Source organism: Melanostigma gelatinosum, assembly GCF_949748355.1.
Source record: "Melanostigma gelatinosum genome assembly, chromosome: 2".
Lineage (NCBI taxonomy): Eukaryota > Metazoa > Chordata > Actinopteri > Perciformes > Zoarcidae > Melanostigma > Melanostigma gelatinosum.
This window is the reverse complement of record NC_136635.1, coordinates 29,138,589-29,164,381: the sequence shown is the minus strand read 5'-3', so window position 1 is coordinate 29,164,381 and position 25,793 is coordinate 29,138,589. Positions and strand designations below refer to the sequence as shown.

At 45.3% G+C, this 25,793-nt stretch overlaps 1 protein-coding gene across 3 annotated transcripts in view; it reads left to right on the top strand.

Moving 5' to 3' along the window:
* The window catches only part of lrp4 (low density lipoprotein receptor-related protein 4), a 91,403-nt gene extending 67,675 nt beyond the window's left edge, over positions 1 to 23,728 (top strand). The window contains exons 10-39 of one of the 3 annotated variants that reach the window (XM_079283270.1): positions 818 to 952; positions 1,403 to 1,528; positions 1,893 to 2,123; positions 2,499 to 2,655; positions 3,112 to 3,329; positions 6,872 to 7,048; positions 9,086 to 9,211; positions 9,853 to 10,061; positions 10,271 to 10,352; positions 10,469 to 10,574; positions 10,665 to 10,866; positions 11,090 to 11,279; positions 11,860 to 11,991; positions 12,392 to 12,532; positions 12,631 to 12,717; positions 12,822 to 12,993; positions 13,181 to 13,343; positions 13,453 to 13,678; positions 14,479 to 14,782; positions 14,994 to 15,212; positions 15,406 to 15,540; positions 15,787 to 15,895; positions 16,201 to 16,393; positions 16,622 to 16,735; positions 17,322 to 17,421; positions 17,863 to 17,924; positions 18,739 to 18,826; positions 19,101 to 19,242; positions 19,496 to 19,557; positions 20,650 to 20,781. In XM_079283270.1, the coding sequence (XP_079139396.1) occupies positions 818 to 952; positions 1,403 to 1,528; positions 1,893 to 2,123; positions 2,499 to 2,655; positions 3,112 to 3,329; positions 6,872 to 7,048; positions 9,086 to 9,211; positions 9,853 to 10,061; positions 10,271 to 10,352; positions 10,469 to 10,574; positions 10,665 to 10,866; positions 11,090 to 11,279; positions 11,860 to 11,991; positions 12,392 to 12,532; positions 12,631 to 12,717; positions 12,822 to 12,993; positions 13,181 to 13,343; positions 13,453 to 13,678; positions 14,479 to 14,782; positions 14,994 to 15,212; positions 15,406 to 15,540; positions 15,787 to 15,895; positions 16,201 to 16,393; positions 16,622 to 16,735; positions 17,322 to 17,421; positions 17,863 to 17,924; positions 18,739 to 18,826; positions 19,101 to 19,242; positions 19,496 to 19,537 (4,388 nt within the window). In that variant the 3' untranslated portion in view covers positions 19,538 to 19,557; positions 20,650 to 20,781. Of the gene's footprint in view, positions 1 to 817; positions 953 to 1,402; positions 1,529 to 1,892; positions 2,124 to 2,498; positions 2,656 to 3,111; positions 3,330 to 6,871; positions 7,049 to 9,085; positions 9,212 to 9,852; positions 10,062 to 10,270; positions 10,353 to 10,468; positions 10,575 to 10,664; positions 10,867 to 11,089; positions 11,280 to 11,859; positions 11,992 to 12,391; positions 12,533 to 12,630; positions 12,718 to 12,821; positions 12,994 to 13,180; positions 13,344 to 13,452; positions 13,679 to 14,478; positions 14,783 to 14,993; positions 15,213 to 15,405; positions 15,541 to 15,786; positions 15,896 to 16,200; positions 16,394 to 16,621; positions 16,736 to 17,321; positions 17,422 to 17,862; positions 17,925 to 18,738; positions 18,827 to 19,100; positions 19,243 to 19,495; positions 19,558 to 20,649 lie in introns of all 3 variants that reach the window. The other 2 variants (XM_079283269.1, XM_079283268.1) reach the window with 2 other exon arrangements.
* Positions 23,729 to 25,793: the final 2,065 nt, after the last annotated feature.

Sequence of the window (25,793 nt, the reverse complement as noted above, 5' to 3'; positions counted from 1 at the left end):
CATCTCCCATTCCCACCTGCCGTATTGCTATATAAATGGTGGCCTTGTCAAAATTGGAGAAGGGAGCAGTTTTCTCCTGTGAGAATGTTTTTTTTCGAAAGACTAAATGCCAACAAATATGGAATGAATAAGAATGTTCCGTGAGATAAAAACATGTTGTGAATTTTTCTTACTAAATACAAAACATCTTGACTTAATAATGCAGTCTTCAAATAGAAGAAAAAGACTATTTTAGACAAAAATGCGCCTGAACATGCCTCTTTTTAAGACCAACACGCAACATTTGCAACTTGCACAATGTGGGCACTGGGCTTGAAAATGGTTTGAAACTAGCACTACTATGACAGTTGCATTGCACTCCGCTTTGTGCTTTTGTGCCGGGTGTAAGATAGGACCTTCAGTCTTAAAGTTCAGCCTTTTTCTTCCCCTCAAAGCATGCACAGACTCTGAAATACCACTTAATGTAAAGTCTGTCATAACAATGTCATGAAGACTGACATGAGCATTTAAGTTATTGATTCCTAATTGAGATTCATTGACTATCTCGGGGGGGGGGGCGCATGGAAAAGCCAAGGTGAGATTTAGGCCTGATGGCGGCGTTAGAGGAAAGGTCAGTGAAATCATTGAATGACCTGGGCTGTATTTGTTCAGCTTTCTTCTCCTGCACCAAACTGACCGAGATCGCCGTCCTCAGGCCTGAAGCCGCTCGTAGGCCTAAACACCACATGAGTCATACTTTTTACAGCGTGTGGTTTGTATTTATACTGAATCGGCACGCTGTGCTTATGTTCCTGTAATGTTTCTGTGCGGCGAGCAGGTCCACGCTCCAGCGAGGGCAACTGTAACCAGAATAACGGAGGCTGTTCCCAGAAGTGTCAGATGGTCAGAGGACTGGTCCAGTGCACCTGTCACACTGGATACCGACTGATGGACGACGGCAAAGCCTGCCAGGGTACCACTCTGTGTGTGTGTGTGTGTGTGTGTGTTCATTCATTCCCGTTAGTCAGTTTGTCCTTATGTCAGCAGGATCTTTACTAAAATAATGAACACATTTCCTGAGAACTTCATTGAAAGTTAAGGTGTGGGCGGAGAGATTGTTGATAAGAATTTGGTGTGGACCTGAGTCTGGGATTTCTGCCACCAGTCATTGCCAGAATTTTGGGGACACAATCTTTGTTTCCAGAAGTGTGTTTGCCAGCTCGAGAAGTTAATTTAGACTTTAAGGGGCGTAACAGGAAGTGCGGCGTGGATGTGTTCCAAAAGCGTGAATGAGTTGTTCCACCTTCTAAACACCTCTGCACACTTAACTCTGTGTCTTGATTTCATTGTTAACCCTGCGGGAGTTTGACGCCAACATCTCTCTCCCTCCCCTCTTGTCTTCTTTCTCTGTGCTCCGTTCCAGATGTGGACGAGTGTGCTGAGGAAGGCTACTGCAGCCAGGGCTGTACCAACTCGGAGGGGGGGTTCCTGTGCTGGTGCGTTCAGGGCTACGAGCTCCGACCTGACAAGCGCAGCTGCAAAGCTCTGGGTAAAAACCACCGTACTCTATTTCAAACTCAGACCGCAGAGACGTCGCTGGAGTTTGACCTCCAGTAAAAACGCGGTTGCATGGTCTTTATGCTTGCCTCAGCGGTAACTGTATCCATGCCTCTGCTCTGGGGTCTTTACTCCGAATGAGGTTGGCTCATTCGGAGTGTGTGGACTAGATTTGGATCAGCGAAGGTAGAGTGCAGGTCTGGTACAGCAGCCCATTAATCTGCTGCAGACCAGAGTTAAACCCAGGCCAGGCCTGTCTGCGAGGTAGCTGCTCAGAATTTTTCTATCTCTTTCGTCCTTTGGGAAAAAGAAGAACTCACGTTGTTTCCATCGCTGTCCGTCTCTCCGTCTTTTAGGTCCAGAACCTGTGCTGCTGTTCGCCAACCGCATCGACATCCGTCAGGTTTTGCCGCATCGCTCCGAGTACACCCTGCTGCTCAACAACCTGGAGAACGCCATCGCCCTGGACTTCCACCACAGCCACGAGCTGGTATTCTGGTCCGACGTGACGCTGGACCGCATCATGAAGGCCAACCTCAACGGCTCCAACGTGGAGGAGGTTGTTTCCACCGGTCTGGAGAGTCCAGGTGTGTACGGCGGCAAATAGGATGCAGGTTAAGATGTACAGGCCCATTTAAACTGTCTTAATCCCTTCATGACATGTGCCCTTTTAAAGGAATAGTTTTACATTGTCTGAAATATATTTGTTTGCTTCTTTGTAAAAGTGACGCAAAGGTGTCTTTGTTAGCTTAGCTTAACTTAGCATGATGCTTGGAAGAAGAGGGTAACAGCATGCTTTGCTCAGTCCAAAACAACTATAGACACTCCTAAAAGCTCACTCGCTAACACTTGCATCTTGTAGGTTTAAGATTTACATGAATATAAATAAAATAAAATAAAAGCAACGACTGTTTTTAGACATGAGTTGTTCAGAGAAGATCAACATTTTTTTTGTCCTTTAGGTGGACTGGCCATAGACTGGATCCATGACAAGTTGTACTGGACAGACTCTGGGACGTCCCGTATCGAGGTAGCCAACCTGGACGGGACGCACCGCAAGGTGCTGCTGTGGCAGAACATGGAGAAGCCCCGAGCCATCGCGCTGCACCCCATAGAGGGGTAAGACTCCAAACACACACACACACACACTATCATGCATTACAGATGGTTTCAAATGCACACACACTCATATCTACATATCCCCCCTGGATGTGTCCCAGTTGCAGTGTAGCAGCAGAGCAGGGATTACAGTTTGGCAGCACAGCAGTGCCCATAGGCAAGCATCTGTGTGGAACAAGTATTTCATGAAAGGGGGCAGCAGCTTAGTGTGTTTTCATCCCTGACTTCATATGCTGCAGTGGCAGGACAGAATTCTAGGTGAAGCCCCTGAGAAATGTTAAGGTAGTAAACTCATTCAGTTAATTAGGTAGCTCATTTGCATGAGATAATTGAAAAATATAAAAACAGACAGATTTTATAATAACCGCCATCTGCTGTGTCTTGAATCCTGACAGCAATCTGTTCACCTCTTCACAGCAAGTAAACTAACCCCGACTGTTCCACTTTCCTCCTCAGTAAGATCTACTGGACAGACTGGGGCAACACACCTCGCATCGAGTACTCTAACATGGACGGCTCCAACCGGCGGGTCATCGCAGACACACACCTGTTCTGGCCCAACGGCCTCACCATCGACTACGCCGGCCACCGCATGTACTGGGTGGACGCGAAGCACCATGTCATCGAGAGGGCGGACCTGGATGGACGCAACCGCAAGGCCGTCATCAGCCAAGGTAGACTCCCAACTGATATCTGTCTTGTCTGGCTGGGGTTGAGTGTCAGAAACCAGTTCAGAGTAGGAGTGTGTCACAGATGGGACTGGGACATTCTTAAGGTTGCTGTTCATTGATTCCTGATTGCATGTCTGACCATGTCTGACCATACTCCTTAACAGTTAAGTACTGTACGTGTTTTGTGTTTTCTGGAGTTGGTGTCTGAATAATGGGGATAAAACTGCCATAAACTCCCCCAAATATCCATATTTTTTCACAAAGACATCATTTTACACTTGTGTTACATTTGCAATAACAGAAGCTGAACTGCAGATGTTAATACGGGTTCAAGCAGAAAAGGACCAGAAGATCTGTAGAAGCACGGATGAATCGCAGAATTTATGGAAAACCAAATCTGCGGTTCATGTTTCTGACATATTTGAACCAAGCATCAATAAGCAGAATTAGAATTGATGAAATGTAAACATGCCCGACCACATGTCCGGTGAATTGGTTTTTCTCATTGAAAGCCTTGAGTGAGCTGGAGAGATTTGGTGTGCGGAGGTCTGGCTGCAGTTCAGATTCTCATTAACTACCACACACACAGCAACACACACACACACACACACACACACAGCAACACAGAAACACACACACACACACACACACACACAAGGGGATTATATATATATAGGATGCTGCATGCTGACGCTACTTCATTATACCCTGTGGAGATAATCAATGCCATATTTCCATTAAAGAGCATACGCATGTGCCTACCACTGAAATGCGGGCACACACACACGTGTGTGTGTGTGTGTGTGTGTGTGTGTGTGTGTGTGTGTGTGGGATCTGGCATTTATGAGCGTACGGATGTGGGGCACTGATCTTTCACAACTTCATGTTGCAGTAAGATGTGTTTCTCAGGTTTTGGCTGATCCAGGTATCTCCATACTTTTTATTCAGGTTTTCGCTGACGGAGCGGCTTCCAATTTTTTACTTTTATTTTTCTGATGAAGTGAAAAAAGTGTGGAAGCAAATCGGTGACAACCAAGAGTGTGAAAGGGGAGAGTGACAGGGCAAATGTTTGATGAGGGTTTGTGTGTGTGTGTGTGTGTGTGTGTGTGTGTGTGTGTCTCTGCCATCGGCCCTGTGAGCTCTCCTTAATGATGTGTGCTCTCAGGATAAAAAGCTGTAATTGGCCCTGTCCTTCCTCCACAGCCTCTGTTTGCTCAGACAACACACCGGACAAATAGGACGTGTGTGTGTGTGTGTGTGTGTGTGCGTGCATAGAGACATTCTGAGCTACTGTGCCCTGGAATGTTAACAAGTGTCTATCCCCCTTCACCTATAGTTTTCTCTGTGTGTGTGTGTTTGCTGGATGTGTGTGTGTTTGCTGGATGTGTGCCAGCTCGTCTGTCATTTGAGCCGGGCAGCGGGCGGGTGTCATGGATAACGCCGCTATCCGGTCTGTGCGCACCTGTGCAGGTGGGGCGGGGGGGTTAAAACGCATCGCGTGTGAAAGGCCACCGAGGCGCTTTGTGAAGCGATCACTCTAACCACTCGTCGTGGTGGTCTAGTCTTGGACCGTATATCTTTTGTAGCCTAAACGCTGATGCGTCCTGATGCGTCTCTGTGACAAGGAGGTAACAGGAATACGTCATCAAAGCCGTGACTCACCAGTTGCTCCTCATTAGGATACTTTTGCAGCAACTTAATGCCAAAATTCTGAAAATGTGACGGTACTCGTTTTTCTACAGCACCGCAGGGACCATGGGTACCGGAGATCGGGGCTCGAAACTAGCGTCGTCCCGGGGGCGCTGGGCTAAATAACAGAGCTAACAGCTAACGTACGAAGGCTGTATTGAGTTAGACAGTTCAAGTTCTACACTGTCAAAATTAGAAAAGTTCCCAAAATGTGTTCAAATGTAATCTTTGTCAATTTAGTTTTTGGCAAGAAACTTGAGTTGGATCATCAGAGATTAATAATACAAATGGGAAAAACACTAATAAAGGAGTGTATGCTCAAGGACATGAAATTAACTTTTTTAGGTACGTTTTTAGGTCACGCTGTAAGCCGAGCAGCGTTCTCTCCAGCTGGAGGCGACGTTGTGTCGCCGATGACCTGTGTGACAGGCGAGGCGTGAAAGGGCCGGGAGGTGCCGCGCGTAGGTTAAAGGGGACATCACTGCGAAGTGCTGGTGGGACGTTTGATGCCCTGTCGGCCTGCAGCTGCTCCTCCAGCTGTCCCGGAAAACAGGAGCAGGAGGGGTGGGGGGGGGGGGGGGGGACGAGGAAGGAGGAAGGTGACCGTATCAGAAGCAGGCACCTCGGAGACTCACAGAGGGGGGAAGAGGGCGCACTGTTGTCTCCCTCATGTTAGGATAAGATCAGAGAACACACACATTCAGCCAGCATCACCTCACACACACACACACACACACACACACACACACACACACACACACACACACACACACACACACACACACACAGACACCTGGACCTGTCTGAGGGGGGCGGGCAAGGGAAAATGTACAGATTTGACTGTTTCTCGATAAAAACTTGAAAGTTACTCTTTACTTTTTTAAGTATTCTTTGATCAGACAGTTCCTGATTTGAATCATACTTTAGTCAGTGCTATTCTAATTCCTCAGTCTAAAGGAAACAACTTTGGCTTTGGTTAAATGAGGAAGAGGATTTTGAAAAAAAAGTACATTCCTTTAAGTAAGATATTAAATCAGTATTGTTTCGGCACTTGCAACAGCACAAACAAGACCCAGCTCTTCTCTGGACACGATGCTTAGGTGTGAGTAGTCGGCAGATGTTACATGGAGACGAGGAGCCCGTCTAGTTTTAGTATTCCATGATGAAGCCAAGCTTCCAGTCCCTATGCCGTCTTCATACAAGGACTCCGTATGTCTGTGCTTTATCGTGCAAGTACACATGGGAAATGCAGTTCACAATTGAAGTTGAGTGTGCACAAACACACACACTGCATACACCCCTTGTAAGTGGAGAGAAATTATGGGATATATTACTGTCCTTCAGATTGAAATCACCCATTAAAATGATTAAAATCTCCAAAGTAAATCAAATTTAAGTGCAGACTAAGACGAGGACCGATTTATATCCGTCTGTTGCACCAGTCTGACCCGGTTTGAGGTTCTGTCCTCCACCGCCAAGTCACATGACTGAAGGAGGCCGATGGAGCGCCTCTGCTTTTGGCCGCTCTGGCCACAACTGAACCAGCAACAGGCCAGTGAGAGGCAGAGTGATTGAAAGCAGCTCTAAATGGGGAGGTTATGACGTCGGCCGAGCCCACTGCGCTGAATGGGAGGATGTTGGGAGAGCGTTGGTGGAACAAGCCGAACGCCGCATTTCTGCTTTCCATTTCCACATGTGTCCACATGAAGCTCACGGAATCATACATTATTTTTTTGTCAAACTTTGATAAGTTACTCCTCATTGTGTCATGAAAGATGTTTTATTAAGCACTTCATCAAGGATCGCCCAGCCTTTCTAAATTCTCCCTCTCTCTCTCTCCCTCTCTCTCTCTATAGGCCTGCCGCACCCATTCGCCATCACCGTGTTTGAGGACAGCCTCTACTGGACGGACTGGCACACCAAGAGCATCAACAGCGCCAACAAATTCACCGGCAAGAACCAGGAGATCATTCGCAACAAGCTGCACTTCCCCATGGACATCCACACCCTGCACCCGCAGAGGCAGCCCGCAGGTCGGTGCACCGCCGCTTCGGAAGCCGCATCTCGAGTTCCGAGTTTGTTGAATCTCCCCGCGATGCCCTCAGTAATTAGCGGTGCACTTTTTGGAGTGAGAGCACAGAACACACTGTTCTGTGTTTTATTAGCAAGACATGGCAGAAGTCTATAATGATCAGGCCTTTCTGGAGTTTGTACGTTCTGCCCGTATGACTGTGAGTGGTCCTCCGGGTGCTGCGGTCACAACATGGTATGGATGGGTTGTGTCAGGAAGGGCATCCAGCGTAAAAACCTATGCCAAATCAAAAAATGCAGATCATAACATCAGATTTCCACCCCGGATCGGTTGAGGCCCGGCTTACCAACGAGACGTAAATCGATGATCCGCCGTGGCGACCGCTAACGGGAACAAAGAAGAAGTTATGTTCTGTGAAACAGTCAAAAGTCTTTCTCGGAAAAAGCTGATTGATGTCACATTAAGTGACGTCGTAATGTTAGAGGTTAAAACGAATGGACTTTGATGTCTGTGCTCTTTTTTTTAGAAGTTTCATTAAAAGCATTGACAATAACACGCAACACAGTGTGGACAAAGAGCTCTGTGGAGCTAATACACTGTCCAGAACTTCAGCTGGAGTTGAAAGCAAAGGAAAACCGGTGTTCTCCATTCATGAGGCTTATGGGCTCCTTATGTGGTCACTTGTTCGCCCACATCTCTTCAGATCTGTCTGTCAGTGTGTGTTTGTGTTTGTGGGTGTGTGTGAATTTTTGGAAGCAAGTTGTGAGAGAACAATGGATCTATTTTTATGAAAACATCCGAGTTCGCAGCCGTCGGCAGCAGAACATGTAGTCATGCAGCAGGCGGGAGAACAGAATGCAGAACAACAAAAACATCAAAGACAAAGTCAACCCTCATGAGAGGGTGGAAGATGAGCCGGATGAGGACCTTCTTTAAGGGTATCGGTGCACCGAGAAGTGGAGGCTGTATCCGTAGATCCAGAGATGATGGAATGATCTGCTGCACTTGTGTTAGACCCTGTGGTGAACTGGCCGGTTGAGGCGTTTTTCCTATCAGCATGGTAGCAAAGACTTCTTGTGTTCTTTGCTAACACACCATGTTGAACTTGAGCTCTGGCCAAGGGGAACGTTTTGGTTATCACGCTGGTAGAATAGTTTAACGGTCGGACTGTAATCTGCGTCTGCGTTGGCGGGGGGAAGTCGGGCACTGTTCCTGCTGTTTTGGTGTAGATTCAGTGAGTCATGTGAGGTCGCGTGTGAGTGGAAAAGATCTAAGCTCCGCATCAATTAAACACAGCAAAGCTGCTTCAGAACTCGAGTGAAATCCAGAGGCACGCTGTGACATTTAAGGGAACGGAAGACAAAGGCTCTGCTGTCCATGTGCTGTTCATTATATTTTTAGAATAGAAAAAATGATGATACAAATGTGTGGCATTTTGGGAAATGGGCCTTTTTTGCTTGCTTGCCAAGAGCTAGATGAGAAGATCGAGACGCAATAATGGAAAATGTCACAGAGTTGCTTGCAGAACCTTACTTGCGTCTTCATTTTAAAGAAACGGTTGGTGTGTTTTTCTCAAAACGACCAACTGACCCTTGACTAAGTCCCGCCTCTTCGAACCCAGACTGGCCAATGGCAGCATAGCATCAGCCAGATCCAACCAGACTGCTACAGGGATGATGTGTTTTTGTAGCCCTGGAAGTCAGCACCACACTGGTTATCCTCAACAAAGAGCCAATGGGATTTTTCCATGCATGCATTTTATTTTTGTAGTGTTGCAGATTCCTATCACTTGTTATAAGACATTCCTCACAATATTAATTAGAGAAATTGGCCATGTGTGAAATGGGTGTCGCTGTTTTGTAAAGACAAAAATCACCACTTCCTCAAATTAAAGCATTTTCGCTTTATTTTGAAGAAGTAGTGATTTTAGTAATCTAATCATTTTATTCCAATTATAAATAAAATAGCCTCTTCAAAAAGTTTCCAACCACGTAAAGCATCATGTCCTGAGCTGTGTGTATCTCTGTCTCACCTGCAGGTGGCAGGAACCGCTGTGGCACCAACAACGGAGGCTGCAGCCACCTGTGTCTCCCCAGCAACAAGACACACACCTGCGCCTGTCCCACCGGCTTCAAGAAGGTGGACCACTCCAACTGTGCCAGCGGTGAGTCCCTCAACATCTGGATCATTGTAATTGAGTGGATGTGACATATTTATATATTTATTTATGAAACAATAAATGCCAACAACCATAATTTAAGCAAATTACCATTTGGCAATTAATATATATATTACATTTTACAATTTATTAGTTTTTATGAATTGGAATCTGGAATATATATTTTTTAACTGTCATCTCTGGTCTTCTGCCATCTTTCATTGGCGCATAAATAATCAAAAAGTTTGAAGTTTAAAGACAAATCCTCAGCAGTAGTGAAATTAAAGATTGTTTTACTGATTTAACAGTCAGTGTCAGTCAGAAAGTGTAATTGTCGAGGTTGTACTGTATGATAAGGATAACAAGACATCCACTAAAGTGGGATTAAATCAGTGAAATGACATGTTAGGGTTCAGTGCTAAGTATTCTTTCGTTATTTCACTACCCTGAGACATTTACACAGCCTGTAGTAATAAAAACATCTTTATTATACTTAATCATGTTAGAGAAAGGGATTATGATTCATGATATTAATCAGTCAGTTTGGTTGCTAGTTGTCTGTGTGTCAGTGCTGTTTTTGCTGTGTTCACTGTTGACCCCACTGGTAAACCTAGAAGACTGACAGAAGACCTTTGGTCTTTAATCAGGTCTTGACAAGTTCCTGCTTTTTGCCCGAAGGACGGACATCCGACGAGTCAGCTTCGACACAGAGGACATGTCCGATGATGTCATCCCTCTGGCCGACGTGCGCAATGCCGTGGCGCTGGACTGGGACGCCAAAGACGGATACATCTACTGGACGGACGTCACCACCGACTCCATCAACAGGGCGCTGTGGAACGGCACCAAGCAGGAGGTCAGTGACACCCACAGTCTGACCCAACCGGACGCAGAAATCCCATCATTTCTCACCATCTCATCAACAGCAGCATTTAAATTGATGGAATACTGCCATCTACTGGGGCTGGTGTGAAAGTGGAACAACAATTGGTGCTCTAGAGGACAATGTAGGTTGAGAACTGCTACTGGCTGGAGTTTTTATCTTTGTTGTCCCTGTCTCTCCAGGTGGTGGTGGACACCAGTCTGGAAAGCCCCGCAGGTTTGGCGATTGACTGGCTGACTCACAAGCTCTACTGGACCGACGCTGGTACGCAGCCTCCTTTCACATATTGTCACATACGATCACATTCCTGACGCAATCACCTGCATCACGGCGTGCGCTCTTTGACTTCAACCGTTCATGTCATGTCCCGGGTTTCTCAGGTACGGATCGTATCGAGGTTTCTAATGCCGACGGGAGCATGCGGACTGTCCTGATATGGGAGAACCTGGACCGGCCCCGGGACATCGTCGTTGACCCGATCGGAGGGTGAGATGATCGAAAATGTTGAAACACATGAAGACTGGATTTCACATTGCACTCTCATTATTCCTCATTTGTCTTATTATGACTTTATAGTTTCATGTACTGGACCGACTGGGGGGCCAACCCAAAGATCGAGCGCGCAGGAATGGACGCCTCCAGTCGGATCGTCATCATCTCATCTAACCTGACGTGGCCCAACGGGCTCGCCATCGACTACGAGACCAAGCGCCTGTACTGGGCCGACGCTGGCATGAAGACCATCGAATTTGGCAACTTTGATGGTTCCGACCGACAGGTAAAGTGTGTTTTTGACGTCATGCATTCATTTTTAAACTCATGTCTTCATGCTGATTTGTTTGACTAATTTATTTTACGTTAACATTTAAATAGCATAACATTTGATGTATTTTGATTGCAGCAATTTGAGGAATTGCTCGTCCTTGGTTGCTTGATTTGCTTTTGAGCTTTTCTGTTCATTTGCAATAAACCTAGACTTCCGCTGCTGTTTTTGCCTCCAGGTTCTGATTGGCAGCCAGCTGCCTCACCCCTTTGGCCTGACTGTACATGAGGACAAGCTGTACTGGACAGACTGGCAGTCGAAGAGCATCCAGAGCGCCGACAAGCTCACCGGCTTGGGACGACGCACGCTCGCCGAAAACCTGGAGAACCTCATGGACATTCACATGTTCCACCGGCACCGAGAGACAGGTCTGTGTGCGTCCACACGTACAGTGCAGTCAGCAAGTAGTGGAACAGAGACACGTTTTTCATGTTCCGTCTCGGTGCTGCAACACTTTCGATCTTAAATGAGTAAAACGGAGACACTGGGGTTTAAATGCAAACTTTCAGCTGTAATTTTAGGATCTAATTTCAAATCCAATGTCCTGCAGTACAGAGATTATAAAATCTGCAATTGGGGAATGTGTCGGTGTCCTGTTGGACTTGTGTAGTCTCTTGTTACAAAGACAAAAAAAACCCCTCTCCCGTCACTTTCTGCTTTACGGGTTGTTGCTGCCTTTTCTCAGAGCTCAGAGAGGATTACAGGTAAACTGAAGCCAGATCACTGGCCGAGAGGGCAGAGAGCCTCGGGGGGGCTCATTCCAAAGTGAAAACCTCACTGATCTCGCTGATGTGCGGGGCTTTCCCATGTTCCCTGAAGGGAAACTGTGTGTTTCTGTTTTGTTTTCCCCCGTTTCTCTTATTCCCTGTTTCCATCCCTTGCCTCTTAGCGAACCAAAACAGCAGGACGGTGGCTGAGCAGAGTTGTTTTGTGTGTCTCCCTCTGTAGTGCATAACCCGTGCGCGGTGAGTAATGGAGGCTGCAGCCACCTCTGTCTCCTGGCTCCTGCTCCCAAAGCCTCCAGCTGTGCCTGTCCCACCGGGATCAACATGCAGACGGATGGAAAGACCTGCACACCGGGTACGAAAAGAATCCAGTTTTTGTTTTATTGTACACCCATGTTTGTGGTACAAACGGTAACTACTTGTTGCTCATGCAAATGATTTTATGGTGCAGATTAACCAAAATACATAAGATATAAGATAAAAAATCCTACATCTGCTTTTACTTGTTCACCTTCATTATCATTCTATAAATCTTAAAATGAAATGCAAAGAAAAGGAAAACAGCAGCAATGACAAAATCCTTAGAAAATATATTTTACAAGCCTTATAATAGAGAAAACTGAGTTCAAAGGATTAATGTCAAAAACTTCTCCCAGGAAGATAAAAGCATGTCGGCTCCTTTTGTATTGTGACTGGAATCTGCTTTGATGTGTGTGTGTGTGCGTGTGTGTGTGTGTGTGTGTGTGTGTGTGCAGGGATGAGCAGCTTCCTCATCTTTGCACGGAGGACGGACATCAGGATGGTTTCTTTGGACATCCCCTACTACGCCGATGTGGTTCTGGCCGTCAACAGCTCCATGAAAAACACCATCGCCATCGGGGTCGACCCGAAAGAAGGTTTGTGTTTCTTCTCAGAGTTTTGTAACGCCTCTTTTTAAAAAGGAAAAGTGATGCAGAAGTGGAGTCCTTACATATGTATGTGGCGCCTCCTGCAGGAAAAGTGTATTGGTCCGACAGTACGCTGAAGAAAATCAGCAGATCCAACATCGACGGAAAAGCGCAAGAAGACATCGTAGCTACAGGTGAGGAGGATGGCTCAAAAGCTCGATGCTGATTAGCTCCACCCTGTCACAGCGTCACGACTCCATCTCCGCCTCTCTCGATGTGCGTCTCTGTCTCTCTGCAGGGTTGATGACGACGGACGGCCTGGCGGTGGATGCTGTCGGCAGGAAGATCTACTGGACGGACACGGGCACCAACCGCATCGAGGTGGCCAACCTGGACGGATCCATGAGGAAAGTTCTCGTCTGGCAAAACCTGGACAGCCCTCGAGCCATCGCCCTCTACAACGAGATGGGGTGAGGCTGCGATAGCGTGACGGCTTTTTTTTACAGTTTCAGAGCATTAGGTTCAAAACCTCTGATTACACTGTCAAAGATGAAACTAGATCTCACGGTGTGAATTTCACTTCAGTGAAGAGTTTATATCCTTCTTTCAGTCTCCTCACACTTTTGACACCTCCGTGTTGCTCTCTCTCCGCTCTAGTTACATGTTCTGGTCAGACTGGGGAGAGCACGCTAAGCTGGAGCGCTCGGCGATGGATGGTACAGACCGCGCGGTCCTCATCAGCAACAACCTGGGCTGGCCCAACGGCCTGGCCATCGACATGGCCGGCTCGCAGCTGCTGTGGGCCGACGCTCACACTGAGGTCAGCTGTGACTCCTGGCGACACTCGCGTGGATTTAAACCTCACGAAGGCATCAGACATTACGGAGTCATGGTGGTTAACCCTTAAATCTCTCATGGTCCTTTTCCAGCGCATCGAGGCGGCCGACCTGAACGGGCAGAATCGCCGCACCCTGGTGTCTCCGGTCCAGCACCCGTACGGCTTGACCCTGCTGGGGTCCCACATCTACTGGACTGACTGGCAGAGCCGCAGCATCCAGCGAGCTGACAAGAAAACCGGGACCAACACCATCACGGTGCGAGCCAACCTGCCGGGCTTGATGGACATCCAGGCTGTGGACAGGGAGAGGCCACTGGGTGAGTCACGTTATCTGGAATTTCTGAGGCTATAGCCAAGATGCTGCTCCGATGATCCGGCAAATGTGGATAAAGCATACTTGGGGACTTAACAGTAATATTAATAGGCCCATATTTAAAACCTACCAAACCGAAATAGGCTGCATATCATGATTTATTTGGAGAAAACAAGCAATACTATGTAAAATCGGACATTCAGCACCCCCATACAGCCCGAAAGGATTTGATCCTGTTTCCATCATTTTTCTGCCACTGCGACAATTCTACTGTGAGATCGGCTGCTGAATCAGGCTCCTGAGATCGAAACTTAGTCGACTATTCGGGGTCACTCCTAGTTAACTGTCTGCTGTGTGACTGCTGCTAATAAATATATGAACTAAACCTGCTGCCTCATAGAAAAAAGTCTTTCCATCCAGTTATACTGCTCATTTCATCCATTTCCATCCACTTGTCAATATCTCATGACCTTCTCTACACAGTTTATTTAGTTTGTTTGCAGTTTGTAGATTTCGGCAGTCTCATCCTTACTCGATAATCCTAAATATTGCTGATTATATTATGAATATCTCTCGAGGTGATTGACAAGTAATTATATGTTGCCAAGAAACAGTAAGTCATCTCTGTGTAAACAAAGAGCCGCTTTGAGTGTCGACAGATTCTCGTCTCGACAGATTCTCGTGTCGACAGATTCTCGTGTCGACAGATTCTCGTGTCGACAGATTCTCGTGTCTGTGTTTTTGTTTTATTTGAAGTTCTCCTGTGTCTCTTTGCATCATTCCTTTCGTCTCTGGCCTCTTCAGGTTTCAACAAGTGCGGCCGGAGGAACGGGGGCTGCACCCACCTGTGCCTGCCCCGGCCCAACGACACATCCTGTGCCTGTCCCACCGGCATCCTGCTCAAGGGGGACGGCAGGTCGTGTGACGACTCCCCGGAGTCGTACCTGCTCTTCTCCAACCGCGTCAGCGTGCGCAGGATCTCCCTCGACACCAACGACCACACCGACGTGCACGTGCCGGTGCCCGAGCTGCACAACGTCATCTCGCTGGATTACGACAGCGTGGACGGAAAGCTTTACTACACCGACGTCACCCTGGATGTCATACGGTGCGAGCGCAAGCGACGTCTACATGCAAACTCCAATGCCCTTTATGTTTTAGCTTTGATTACATCAATCATGATTTTATAATGTGTATCAATCAAACAGTCAGTTATCAATAATAAATTGTGATTTGTTATTTTGTAGAGAAAGGAAAAAGAGTGAGACTTTGATGATCGCCCCATGTCCACAATGTCCACCCTTTACTTTGATCTGTAGGCGTTCAAACCTAGACGGCAGTGGCATGGAGACGGTGATCAGCCAGGGCCTGAAGACCACAGATGGGCTGGCGGTCGACTGGGTGGCCAGGAACATGTACTGGACCGACACGGGGCGCAACACCATCGAGGTGGCCCGCCTGGATGGAACGTGCCGCAAAGTCCTGGTCAACAACAGCTTGGATGAACCCAGAGCCATCGCAGTGTTCCCGAGCAAAGGGTAAGACGGGACTGGGCTCCACCCGCAAATAGAAATTTGGGTTTTGAGCTTGTTGAAAGAAATTTCTTGAACAACTTTATCTTTAGTTTGGAGCTGTTAAGAAACGACTTAAAGCGAGGTGTCAGCAGAAAGAAGGCAAGGAGTCATTTGTTTGAGTTTGGAATTTCCAACTTTGTTCGCCTCGTCTCTGCAGGTACCTGTTCTGGACCGACTGGGGTCACATTGCAAAGATCGAGCGATCTCACCTGGACGGCTCGGACCGAAAGGTTCTGATCAACACCGACCTGGGCTGGCCCAACGGTCTCACGCTGGACTACGACACAAGAAGGTCAGAGAGGGAGAAGCGTGTCTGTGGAAGGAAATGAAAGAATTGTCCCTGTGGGGAAATCAGGCCACCGCAGTGTCAGAAAGTAGATCCACAAGACAAGTAGAGAGTCATGAAGATTATACAACTGACTATTATTGTTTATATATGTTACAATCTCACAGTGTTATCAAACTCTTGTTTTTACAGAGTCAGTCAGGCGGCATGCACAGTGTATTTACAGACAGATGTGTGTTTATGACTCTGCAGGATCTTCTGGGTGGACGCTCACTTGGACCGGATCGAGAGTTCGGACCTGAACGGGAAACTGCGCCAGATCCTCGTCAGCCCGGTGTCCCACCCGTTCGCCCTCACGCAGGTACCCCCTCCTCTACCCCTCCTCACCCTCAGCTGTCAATCACTGGGCTGACCCCTCCTCCTGGCTGCCTCCTCCACTCACCTGCTCTCTCTCAGTCATCGGCTCACCGTGTGACCCTCCCCACCGGTCGTCTCTCCGTCCTCCAACTCATGCTGAATCCATTCGACTTAACCATTTCTCCTACTTCTCTTCCACTCTGACCCTCATTTTTCTTCCTCTTCTCTCCCTCCCCTTTTCTTCCTCCCATCCCCCTTCTCCTTGTCTGTGTTTTTCCTCTCCTCTCTTCTTCTCCCTCGTTTCCCCAGTTGAAGCCGGTGTCCTCCCCTCTAACCCCTTTCTCTCGACTCTCGCAGCAAGACCGCTGGATCTACTGGACGGACTGGCAGACTAAGTCCATCCAGCGGGTGGACAAGCACACCGGCCGTAACAAGGAAACCGTGCTGGCCAACGTGGAGGGCCTCATGGACATTATAGTGGTGTCGCCTCACAGACAGACAGGTAAGGACGCCTACATGGTTGCCTAAATATATATATATATATATATACTTCTTATATACAGTCTATGGTAATAACAGGACATTTTCATAACACCACCACAAACAAAACCCTCAAAAATGAACATCAGATTTAATCAGTGTCATCAAAATCAAAAGAAAAATGAACCGAATAAAATCAGTTGTCTCCTTGTGTGAAAAGGTTGTGACCGTCCCCTCTCCTCTCATTCAGGAACCAATCTCTGTGGGGTAAATAATGGCGGCTGCACTCACCTCTGCTTCGCTAAGACCAACAGTTTTGTGTGCGCCTGCCCCGATGAACCGGATGGGCGACCCTGCTCCACCAGTGAGTGACCGCTGTGGTTGTGCTGTGTGGCTGTTCTATCTGCTGACTTCTTTAATGTTCCACCAAAATGAACCTTACCAACGCGTTTGCATGTTTTAGCTGAATCTCTTGGCCCATCAGAACTTTTCATAGTCGAATTATCTGAGGAAGCAAGTGAGGAAAAATAAATCTGATGATCCATTGTGTAAGCCTGACCTACGTTGTTGTTCTCTCCTGCATTCATGACTTTAGAACAAGTGACAAAGAGGTTTTTACAGCATCATTTTTCAAAGTTCCTTAAAAAAAGTATTCTGTGAAAAGAAATTGCATTTTCGTTTTTGTTTTTTCTTATTATTTCTGTCAGGATTATTTTCATTAAAGGGTTTGTTGTAATTACGAGAAACAAAAGATTAAAGAACTGATTTTCACCGGTTCTGAAGTCATAAATGTTGGAGAGAAAACGATTTAGAAATTTAGAAAATTGATCACCAGAAGAAATAATTTCCCACTTGCCTCTCAGGACTTCCGCATTTATCCAAGCGCCAGTTATAAAATACATTTACAAAACCATAGCACACTCAGGTTGTGATCTGCATGTGTTCATCAGTTGCAGGTTACATCCCCACCTCTCCCGCCAGAGGGACCAGCAGCACTCCTGTCCCCGAAGCTCCAACAGACACTCCGCACGGAGGATCCTCACCGGTCAAGTATGTCTGCTGGTACATTTTTACCAGGAAAACTCATTTTTGAAGTTATTTGTGACACAAAATGTAATTGATAACTTAACTTCAAATAGCAGCATGTTGTCTGCAGAAGATGCTGCTGGATTTTCTGTTTTGAGTGTTTCTTTTCGACTTTATTCATCTAATTTGAAGGACTTCTTCTTAAGAAATAGCAATAATTGGAGACGTGAAGTTGCTTGTCCTTGCTCAAAAAAATCTCGAGTGCTCTGAAGCCTTTTATTGAGGCTGGAGTGTTTTCACAGCTCACGTGAAAACACTCCAGTGAGTGTTATGCAATTGTTCATCTTTAACAGAACACACCATGAGATTTTCAACCAGCAGGAATAGGACAGGAGGCTTTTACAGCTGACATTAGGATATTTAGAGCAAAGTACCTTTCTCAAGCTTTCTGTCTTGTTTTCGCAGCTGCACTGACAAGAACCTAAACGTAGAAGGCTGCTTGAGCAACGTGGTGACGGCTCCTCACGGTCAGTACGCGAGACACTTCTCTCCTCTTCAGTTTGCACACTGCATGTCGTCTTAAAGGGACACTCTGACATTCAGGTCTGACATTTTGGAAATTCACTCAAGTTTCCCCCTTCTTCCAGTCTAGCATTGCTAATGCCACAGTTATGTCATGTGGGAGTTTAAGTAATTACCAGTTTCCAAGTTATTTAAATCGACCGCCAGGCAATTACAACTGGCAAACTGTGTTTTTCTTCTTTTTTCTTTTTTAATTTTAAACCTGTGATATACTTGACTTGGCTCAAATAATACAGACGTGCCTGAAAAACAAATATGGACGCCAGAGTCTGTCATCAAAGCATTATTAAATGCAGATGAAGTGATGTAATACTGATTTAATAAAACTTATTCAATTCACATGGCACTTTAACAAAAAACACAATTACAAAGAGCAAACAAATACAATTAAATCAAAACAACAATAAATAAATCAACATGGTAAGTTAAAGTGCTATATTTACAAAGAGCACAGTGTTTTTAACCCTCACAGGGCCAACTGTGCAGTCATATAACTGTCACTCAAAGTTTGAGGACGTAGTTCATTCAGTGTTGAGTTTCTGATGACGTGAACCCTGACCGTTTGTAAATACAGGAACATAAATGCGAGATAGGCTAGGATACACACCATCACAACTATTTCTGTACTGAGATGAAATTGAAATTGGGTAAGTCAGCAAACAACTGCGTCTTCTAAACAACTCTGTGATCTTTTAAGCAAAGCCACTGGATTTTCTCTGTGAACACTCCCGTCTGTAACATCTGCGCCATCTGTTGCAGGGGAAGGACTTCACATCAGCTACGTGATTGGCGGAGTTCTGACCATCCTGGCTATTCTGATCCTCATTGCGGCTTTGATCATTTACAGGTCAGTCCAGTTTAGTTTAGAGAGGGTATGATTTAATTAAAAAAAAATATTTATTCTTGTTATTTGGATTTATGAGCAAGATCTTCCTCATTGCGGGTGTTTTGGTACATTTTGTATGACATCTTAAGTAAAGAGGTGAAAATGAAACACCAACGTGTGGTTTACATCTTGTACTACCTCGTCATTTCAAGTGTTGATTGTAAGTAGAAATGTTTCAGTGGACAGTTTGATTCATCAAGCCATGTGCTCTTTTCTTCCTGTTGTTCAACGACAGACATAAAAAGTCGAAGTTCGCTGACCCGGGAGTGAGCAACCTGACCTACAGTAACCCCTCGTATCGGACGTCCACACAAGAGGTCAAGATTGAGGCGTCGCAAAAGCCTCCAATATACAACCAGCTTCGATATAAGAAAGAGGTAACGAACAGCCTGGAAGTGAAAACGAGAGACGTTTTCTCTTTTGTTTAATCTATGAATGGATTGAAGGCGAATCCATGTTAATTCCATAGGATGGTCCCAGACTATGGAGGTGTACGCTGGGTAACCACGGAGACAAACTTTACCATTTGTCTGATTGATTGTGTTGTAATATTGCAACATGTGACACGAGCAGGTTACCGACGGCAGCGCTCACCTTCTCTCCCCCCTCCTCTCTCTCTCCTCCCTGCAGCACTCTCATCCCTACAACTCCCTCTCCCCCTTTATCTTTTGAGCCACTTGTCCCGCGGAGAGGTAGTTACACAGCATGAAGGAGTGGCGTCCTCTGTTGCTTCTTTGTTTTCCCCTCGCTTCTTCTGTCTTTCACTGCATGCGCCCTGCTGTCCAAAATAACAATTCATCTCGTCGGTGCAGCGTCAGAGCTCTGTGATCAGTAGCACGGCAGGTTTCTTTGTCGAAGGCAAGAAATCCAAGTGTGCGGATACATTTGTCAAAGGTGCTACAAATAGCGTTTTCTTAAACTAAGCACTACATTTCCCATAAATCCAGTTAGTTCCCACTGTAGGTAAGATTCGTCAAAAGAGAGAGAATACCTAAAGGATGTCTGCTTTTTGTTTTTATGCGTATAAGGCCGAGTCCATTTCCGACTCCAGGTTATGTTTACATCTTAGTGTCAGCTGTGGTCTGAGGCATTGTGTTTTGGGTTATTTGTTAGTCTGTCCGGCCGATGCATTCTCGTGAACTCAGGAATATCCTGGAGGGAATTTTTTTCAAATTGGGCAAAAAGGTCCAATTGCACTCAAGGATGAACTGATTAGAATTATGAGAAGATGTTTATTTACTCGCGTGCTAAATGCTTTTGCTGGGAGGCTCCATAAAAGACAGACTCATTAGCAACTAGAATCACTGCCCTGCGGCATACAACCGCAAGGCAGTGAATCTAGTTGCTAACGATAATTATATAGCTGTTGCACCTTAATCTGAAAATGAGAAACTAACTCCAGAGGGAAGTGCAGCATCACTAAACGGAGACAATTTGCTGTGCATGGGTTGAGTTTGAAGGTGACATCTTGTTCTGGAGTGTTGTGCAGTTGGTTGCTGATTAATCCTTGAAGGGAAATCCACCTTTAACACGTTGAACTGTTTAAAGTGTTGCTGATGTTTGTGAAATGTAACCTCTAAGTATTCTTTAGGGGGGGGGGGGAGTGAAAGAGAGAAAGAAATGTGACTGTGTTAAAGAAATATAGGAGAACAAGGCCATCTGTCACACGCCGCGTTGAAAGTGAATAAACTGAAAACAAAAACAAATCATAGGTGGATATCCCTTTTTAAACTGCTCAAACGTCAGCCATCACCCCGACTAACTCTCCGTCTCTCGTTGTCCAGGGGGGAGTGGACGGAGGCTACACCAAGGAGAAGATCCGCATTGTGGAGGGCGTGTGCCTGCTGTCCAACGAGGAGCTTTACTGGGACGACCTCAAACAGATCAAGCCGTCCCGGGGCGGCCTGCACACCTGCATGCGCACCGACACCGTGTCCCTGCAGGCCAGCAGCGCCTCGCTAGACGACGGCGAGACGGAGCAGCTCCTCCAAGAGTCCGAATGCTCCTCCATTACCACCCTGACCCCCTCGGCCATCACCCCTCAGCGCCACGCCCAGCACAGCCTCCCCGACACCGGCTGGGCCTCCACGCGCAAGCCCTCCACCGAGAGCGAAGTGTGAGGGAGGCCCCCCCTGCCCTCCACGCTTCGTCTCAACCTCCGTTACCTAATACACACACACACACACACCTGTAATTATAGCCGGTACAAACACACAAAGATAAAAAGGTACAAACAGAGCAACAGTTGCATTCGTAGGAACTGTACAAATAACCTGGTTAGACACAACTAAGTTTCCATAAACACAACTCCTGTCTCTGAAACTGGGGCTCCGTCCTACTTCTACACACACACACACACACACACACACACACTCACGCAGTACAGTACCCTCAGTGCTACTGCCTTCAGGCAAAAATGATAAACTAATGAGCATGTTGGAATAACAAAGCAAAGGACTCTGGGGAGGAAGTGAACAGAGAGACTCATATCTGGAGCCTTTTTAAAGGATGCAGACTCTCAATGCGACAAACGCTTCTCTGTGTAACACTTCACCTTTATTCTTTGTGAACTTTTCTCTTTTTTTTGGACGACACTAGAACGACGTACTCCCTGGACGACGTAACCGCGATGCTCTCTCATGCCACTCATGTCTTTATGAACTCTATTTATGAACGTTTTTTTGTACTTGTGGAGTGGGTTTGTTGACTTTCGGGCAAAAAAAACGGCGAGTGTGTTGTGTTAGAACCGGACCCGGGTATTCACGAGTTGTATTTATGACAGTGCCAAAGGGTGGGGCGTCACAGAGTCCCCATGCTTCTTTCAGCATTTACACTTCAATAGCAGCGTATCTTAATGACAGGATGTTAGTTTCGTTTGACTTCCCTGACTTGCCCTCAGTGATGACGCCCCCTGCTTCTGATTCCTTATTTTACAGCCTCCAACAGGTCAAGCAAGGCTGTACTGTAGCTGGTGCTCTCAGCTGGTTGCAGAAGTCCATTCATCCTTTGCAAAAGTAATCTCAAAGGAGCCCTTTTGTTTTTCTTTGTTCTTTTTTTTTTTTTTTTAAGTTGTAATTCAACCATTGCTGATCCTCGGGCCGAGCAGAGGAAGCCATGATGGAGTAACAGCCCTAAGTGCCAAACATTGCGTTCTTTTTCCTCCTTCAGCTGTAGAATTATTTTCTATCAGAGGTTTTAAAATGTTTGTGACATTTTTTTTTAAACTCTGGTTTGGTCACCCAAATCTCAGAAAAGCGTATTTTCTCAGACATGTACCACTCGGGCTATTCAGCCATGCAGATAGTGTTGGTTTTATTGACCCAGGTGTCTCTGGGATTTCTGATGCCCCAAAACACTGGAGGGTTTTTTTGGGAATCTTCCCTCTCAGTGCAATCTCTCATTGAGTGTTTCTCTGATCGGTCTTTCTAAAAATATGTCAAACATGTTCCTGAGGTTTACTAGCCAGATGAAAGATTATCTACAACAGCACTTACTATTAGACTTTTAAACTCTTTGATTTTAACAACAATTCATTAATAAATTAATAAATAACTTCTCTACTAATGTCACCTCTCCAACTGTATTGGCTGGAGCCTTAGCTGCCTAAATGATGTATTCATCATTTGGCCCTCCCTGTCCATTCTTACACCACGGACAACAGTTTAAAGGCTGGTACAAGTGTAAATATTCGATAAACAACAATATGATATTGTAGGGTTAGATTTTTAGATATTTGTGTCACTACAAATTAATTAGATTTTCTTAATTCTGGAACATAATCACAAGAGTTCCACTGTCATTTGGGCTCTCTATGATGTTGGGGTAGGGTGAAGTTTCAGAGGTCAACAACCTGGCGCATACAACCAAAAGTATCTGCATGGCGAAACACTGCTCGAGGGAAACGAGAACATTTGTACTTTTTTTTTTTTTTTTTTCTTTTTTTTTGTGTAATTTGAGTTTTTATCCATCAACTCTTGCAGTATCAGCCACAGCTCAGTACAACAAATGGGTAACTGTGCATGTCTGACCCCATCAGACAGTGAGGGTTCTAGTTTAGAAATGTATCACTGACAACATACTGAAAAATGAATTTAATACACGTAAAGATATTATGCATTGCTTTAACTTTTAGAGTACCATTCTGTCTGTTGTTGAGAAATGGTACGAGGAAATACTATATTGCTATATTGACAAATATATCGGTTAGACTTTATAGAACCATGTATTTTTGAAGTATCTGCTACAAGCTCAGCGACGTGCTGATTTGCTGCTAGACGAAGCACTGAGGCCAATGAAAGAGGGTCTTGGCAGCTACATAACTACGGTCTCTGACGGTTGGTTGACAGTAGGCCCGCAGAGCATCACAGCGACCCAGTAACCAATCATCCCGGCTCACAGTCCCTCCACCTCTGCTGCAGGAATGCTAAAAGTGTACAGATTTTATCATGCGGATACAAGCAAACATTTCTGTTGAAGATATTGTGTTGATTAAGTTGTATCGTCTTTTGTACAAAGGGATTTCATGACCGTTTTTAGACTAATTTTACTCACTGGAGAAGAACATTTTGGTTTTTATTTGTTTTCGCTGGATTATTTTAACCAATGTGTTTCCAAGCCTTGTAAATGATAGGGAAGATGCCAGTTATTTAATAGTGCTCTGTTATCTTATGAAATACTGGTTGCGTATAGCTGTTGTAAAGTTAACAAAAAGAGGTATTTATGATTTCTGTTTGGTTGTCACTTGATGTGTAAATATGAAAAGACTGTATATGTATTTCCATGGCAGTACTAACAAGCTGTGTTGTGTGACATAGTGAATGATCCCTTTGCTATCTTTTAATATAAAATTGCATTTGCATTTCAATGAAACATTTGGCTCACTCATCTATTTATACAGACAAATGCCTTCCTCATCAAACACAATCAACATATAGCAATAAAGGAAAATAGAGGTCTGATTCTGCAGATAATTACAGAAGCAAAGATGTAATCAGAGAATCTGGGTTTTGGAGGCATGAAGCAAAGTCATCCACCTTAGAGCAACAGAGGAGGGATCCCTTCTCAAGAAAACAGACAAAATAGTAATTACAGTATAAAATAGTTTCAGTAGAATAATGTCATAACATGACAAAATAAGTCAGGTACATAACTTTTAATATCAAGTAAATATTAAGTGTGATACGTTGAGGAGTATCAGGCAGAGTGTTGCTGTGTCTGGAGTGAATAATGTGAATCTACTCTGGACCACCATGACCGGGAAAGAGGACAGACTTCACAAAGACACAAAAAAAAGAGATGCCATTCATACAGCGGTAGAAGAGACAAGATGCTGAAAGAGGATGAAGCAGTTCATTGCAGACGAACATACATTGAGTGTATTGTACACAAAGCATTTTATAGGATCTGTACTGATCATCAAAAAACCACCATGTGTATTTACAGGATGATTACTGGTACGTAAAATACTGGGTACAGGTCATGTGACAGATATACAGCTTGTCAGTGGTGGTTCAACCGGAAACAGGTTTCACTGTCCAATAAACGTCCCCCATTTTCCCGCGTTTGAGCCAATCAGCGATGAGCTTTACGAAACGCACTTATTTGATTGAGAAGAAAACGGTTGGGCCACACAGACTGCGCCAGCAAAATGTACAAAGAAGAAAGAAAGGACTGAGATAACTTACCGCGTCTGCGTTGTGTAAGTTTATATGAGGTGCTTTTGTTTCGACTGTTAGGAAGGAAAGTGTCAGTTTTGAGGAACTGAAGCGAATGTACGACGCTACGTTAGCTGACCAGCTAGCGTTAGCTAACTGTTAAGCTAACATTGCGCTTATTTGGCAAACGTAATATTTGCTTTTGTTCCAACCGTTGTTACTGATTGTTTGCAATGTTGACAAACTAATTATTGGTAGCCAACAGTCCACAAAGACCAGTTTACCTCTTTACGTTTGAGTTTTTTAGACGGGTTGTGTAACTAATTGACCACGTTGTGTGCATGGCTAACGCTAGCCTGCTTGGTTTTGTCGCATGCAGGAGTTGCTGCTAACTGTCATGAAGTCCACACACAGATGAGGCTGGATGGAGCTGCCTCGCCATCACAAATGGAACCACGAGGTAAACACAAACCCAGCAGGCACCATTGTGTCTCCCAACACATCCGGAAGGTCAGCGTGGGTGCTGGGTGTGAGAGTGATGAGTTGCACTAATCAGTTGGGGTGTTTGATGCAGTGGCATCAATACCCCAATCCGATCCAACCTGAGGACACACTGTGTGCACAGGGGCCATCTGACTCAACCCGTCCACCTCTTTATAAGCATGTATTCTTTATATATTATGGGGTTGTTTAATTAGCGTAGGATTAAATTGCTTAATTTGCCAAAAAATATGATTTTAACAAAGTTATCTCTACACAAAGGGGGGCCACATGAGAAACGGAGACTGTTGTGGAGGGCCGGACCAACAGACTGAACTCAGTCCTGCTCTATTAAAAAGTAAATCTTTATAAAAAGTAACTTGTATGGTTTTGATAAGCTGTGAGTGGTAAGAGTAAATATGATCAGTGGTGGAATGTAACTAATATATTTACTTAAGTACAAATTCATGGTACTTTATTTGACTGGTTCTATTTTATTCAAGTTTGTACTTCCACTGCATCTCAGAGGGAAATATTGGAGCTTTAGTTACTTTGCACAATATGATTTTTCAAATCCTTCCAAACTACCAAAATGACAAAGGAGTTACCGTAAAATAAGCTCCACCTAAAACATCTGCAGCAGGAATAATGATTCAAACAAATATACATATTTAACAGTAAAACCCTGACTGGGTTGACTGACATGTTTCTGATAAATTAGTACTTTAATCAGTATTGTTTGTAGTCAATGACCTAATTTTCCGTTTGTCAGTTCAGTGAACGAGTGACTGAAG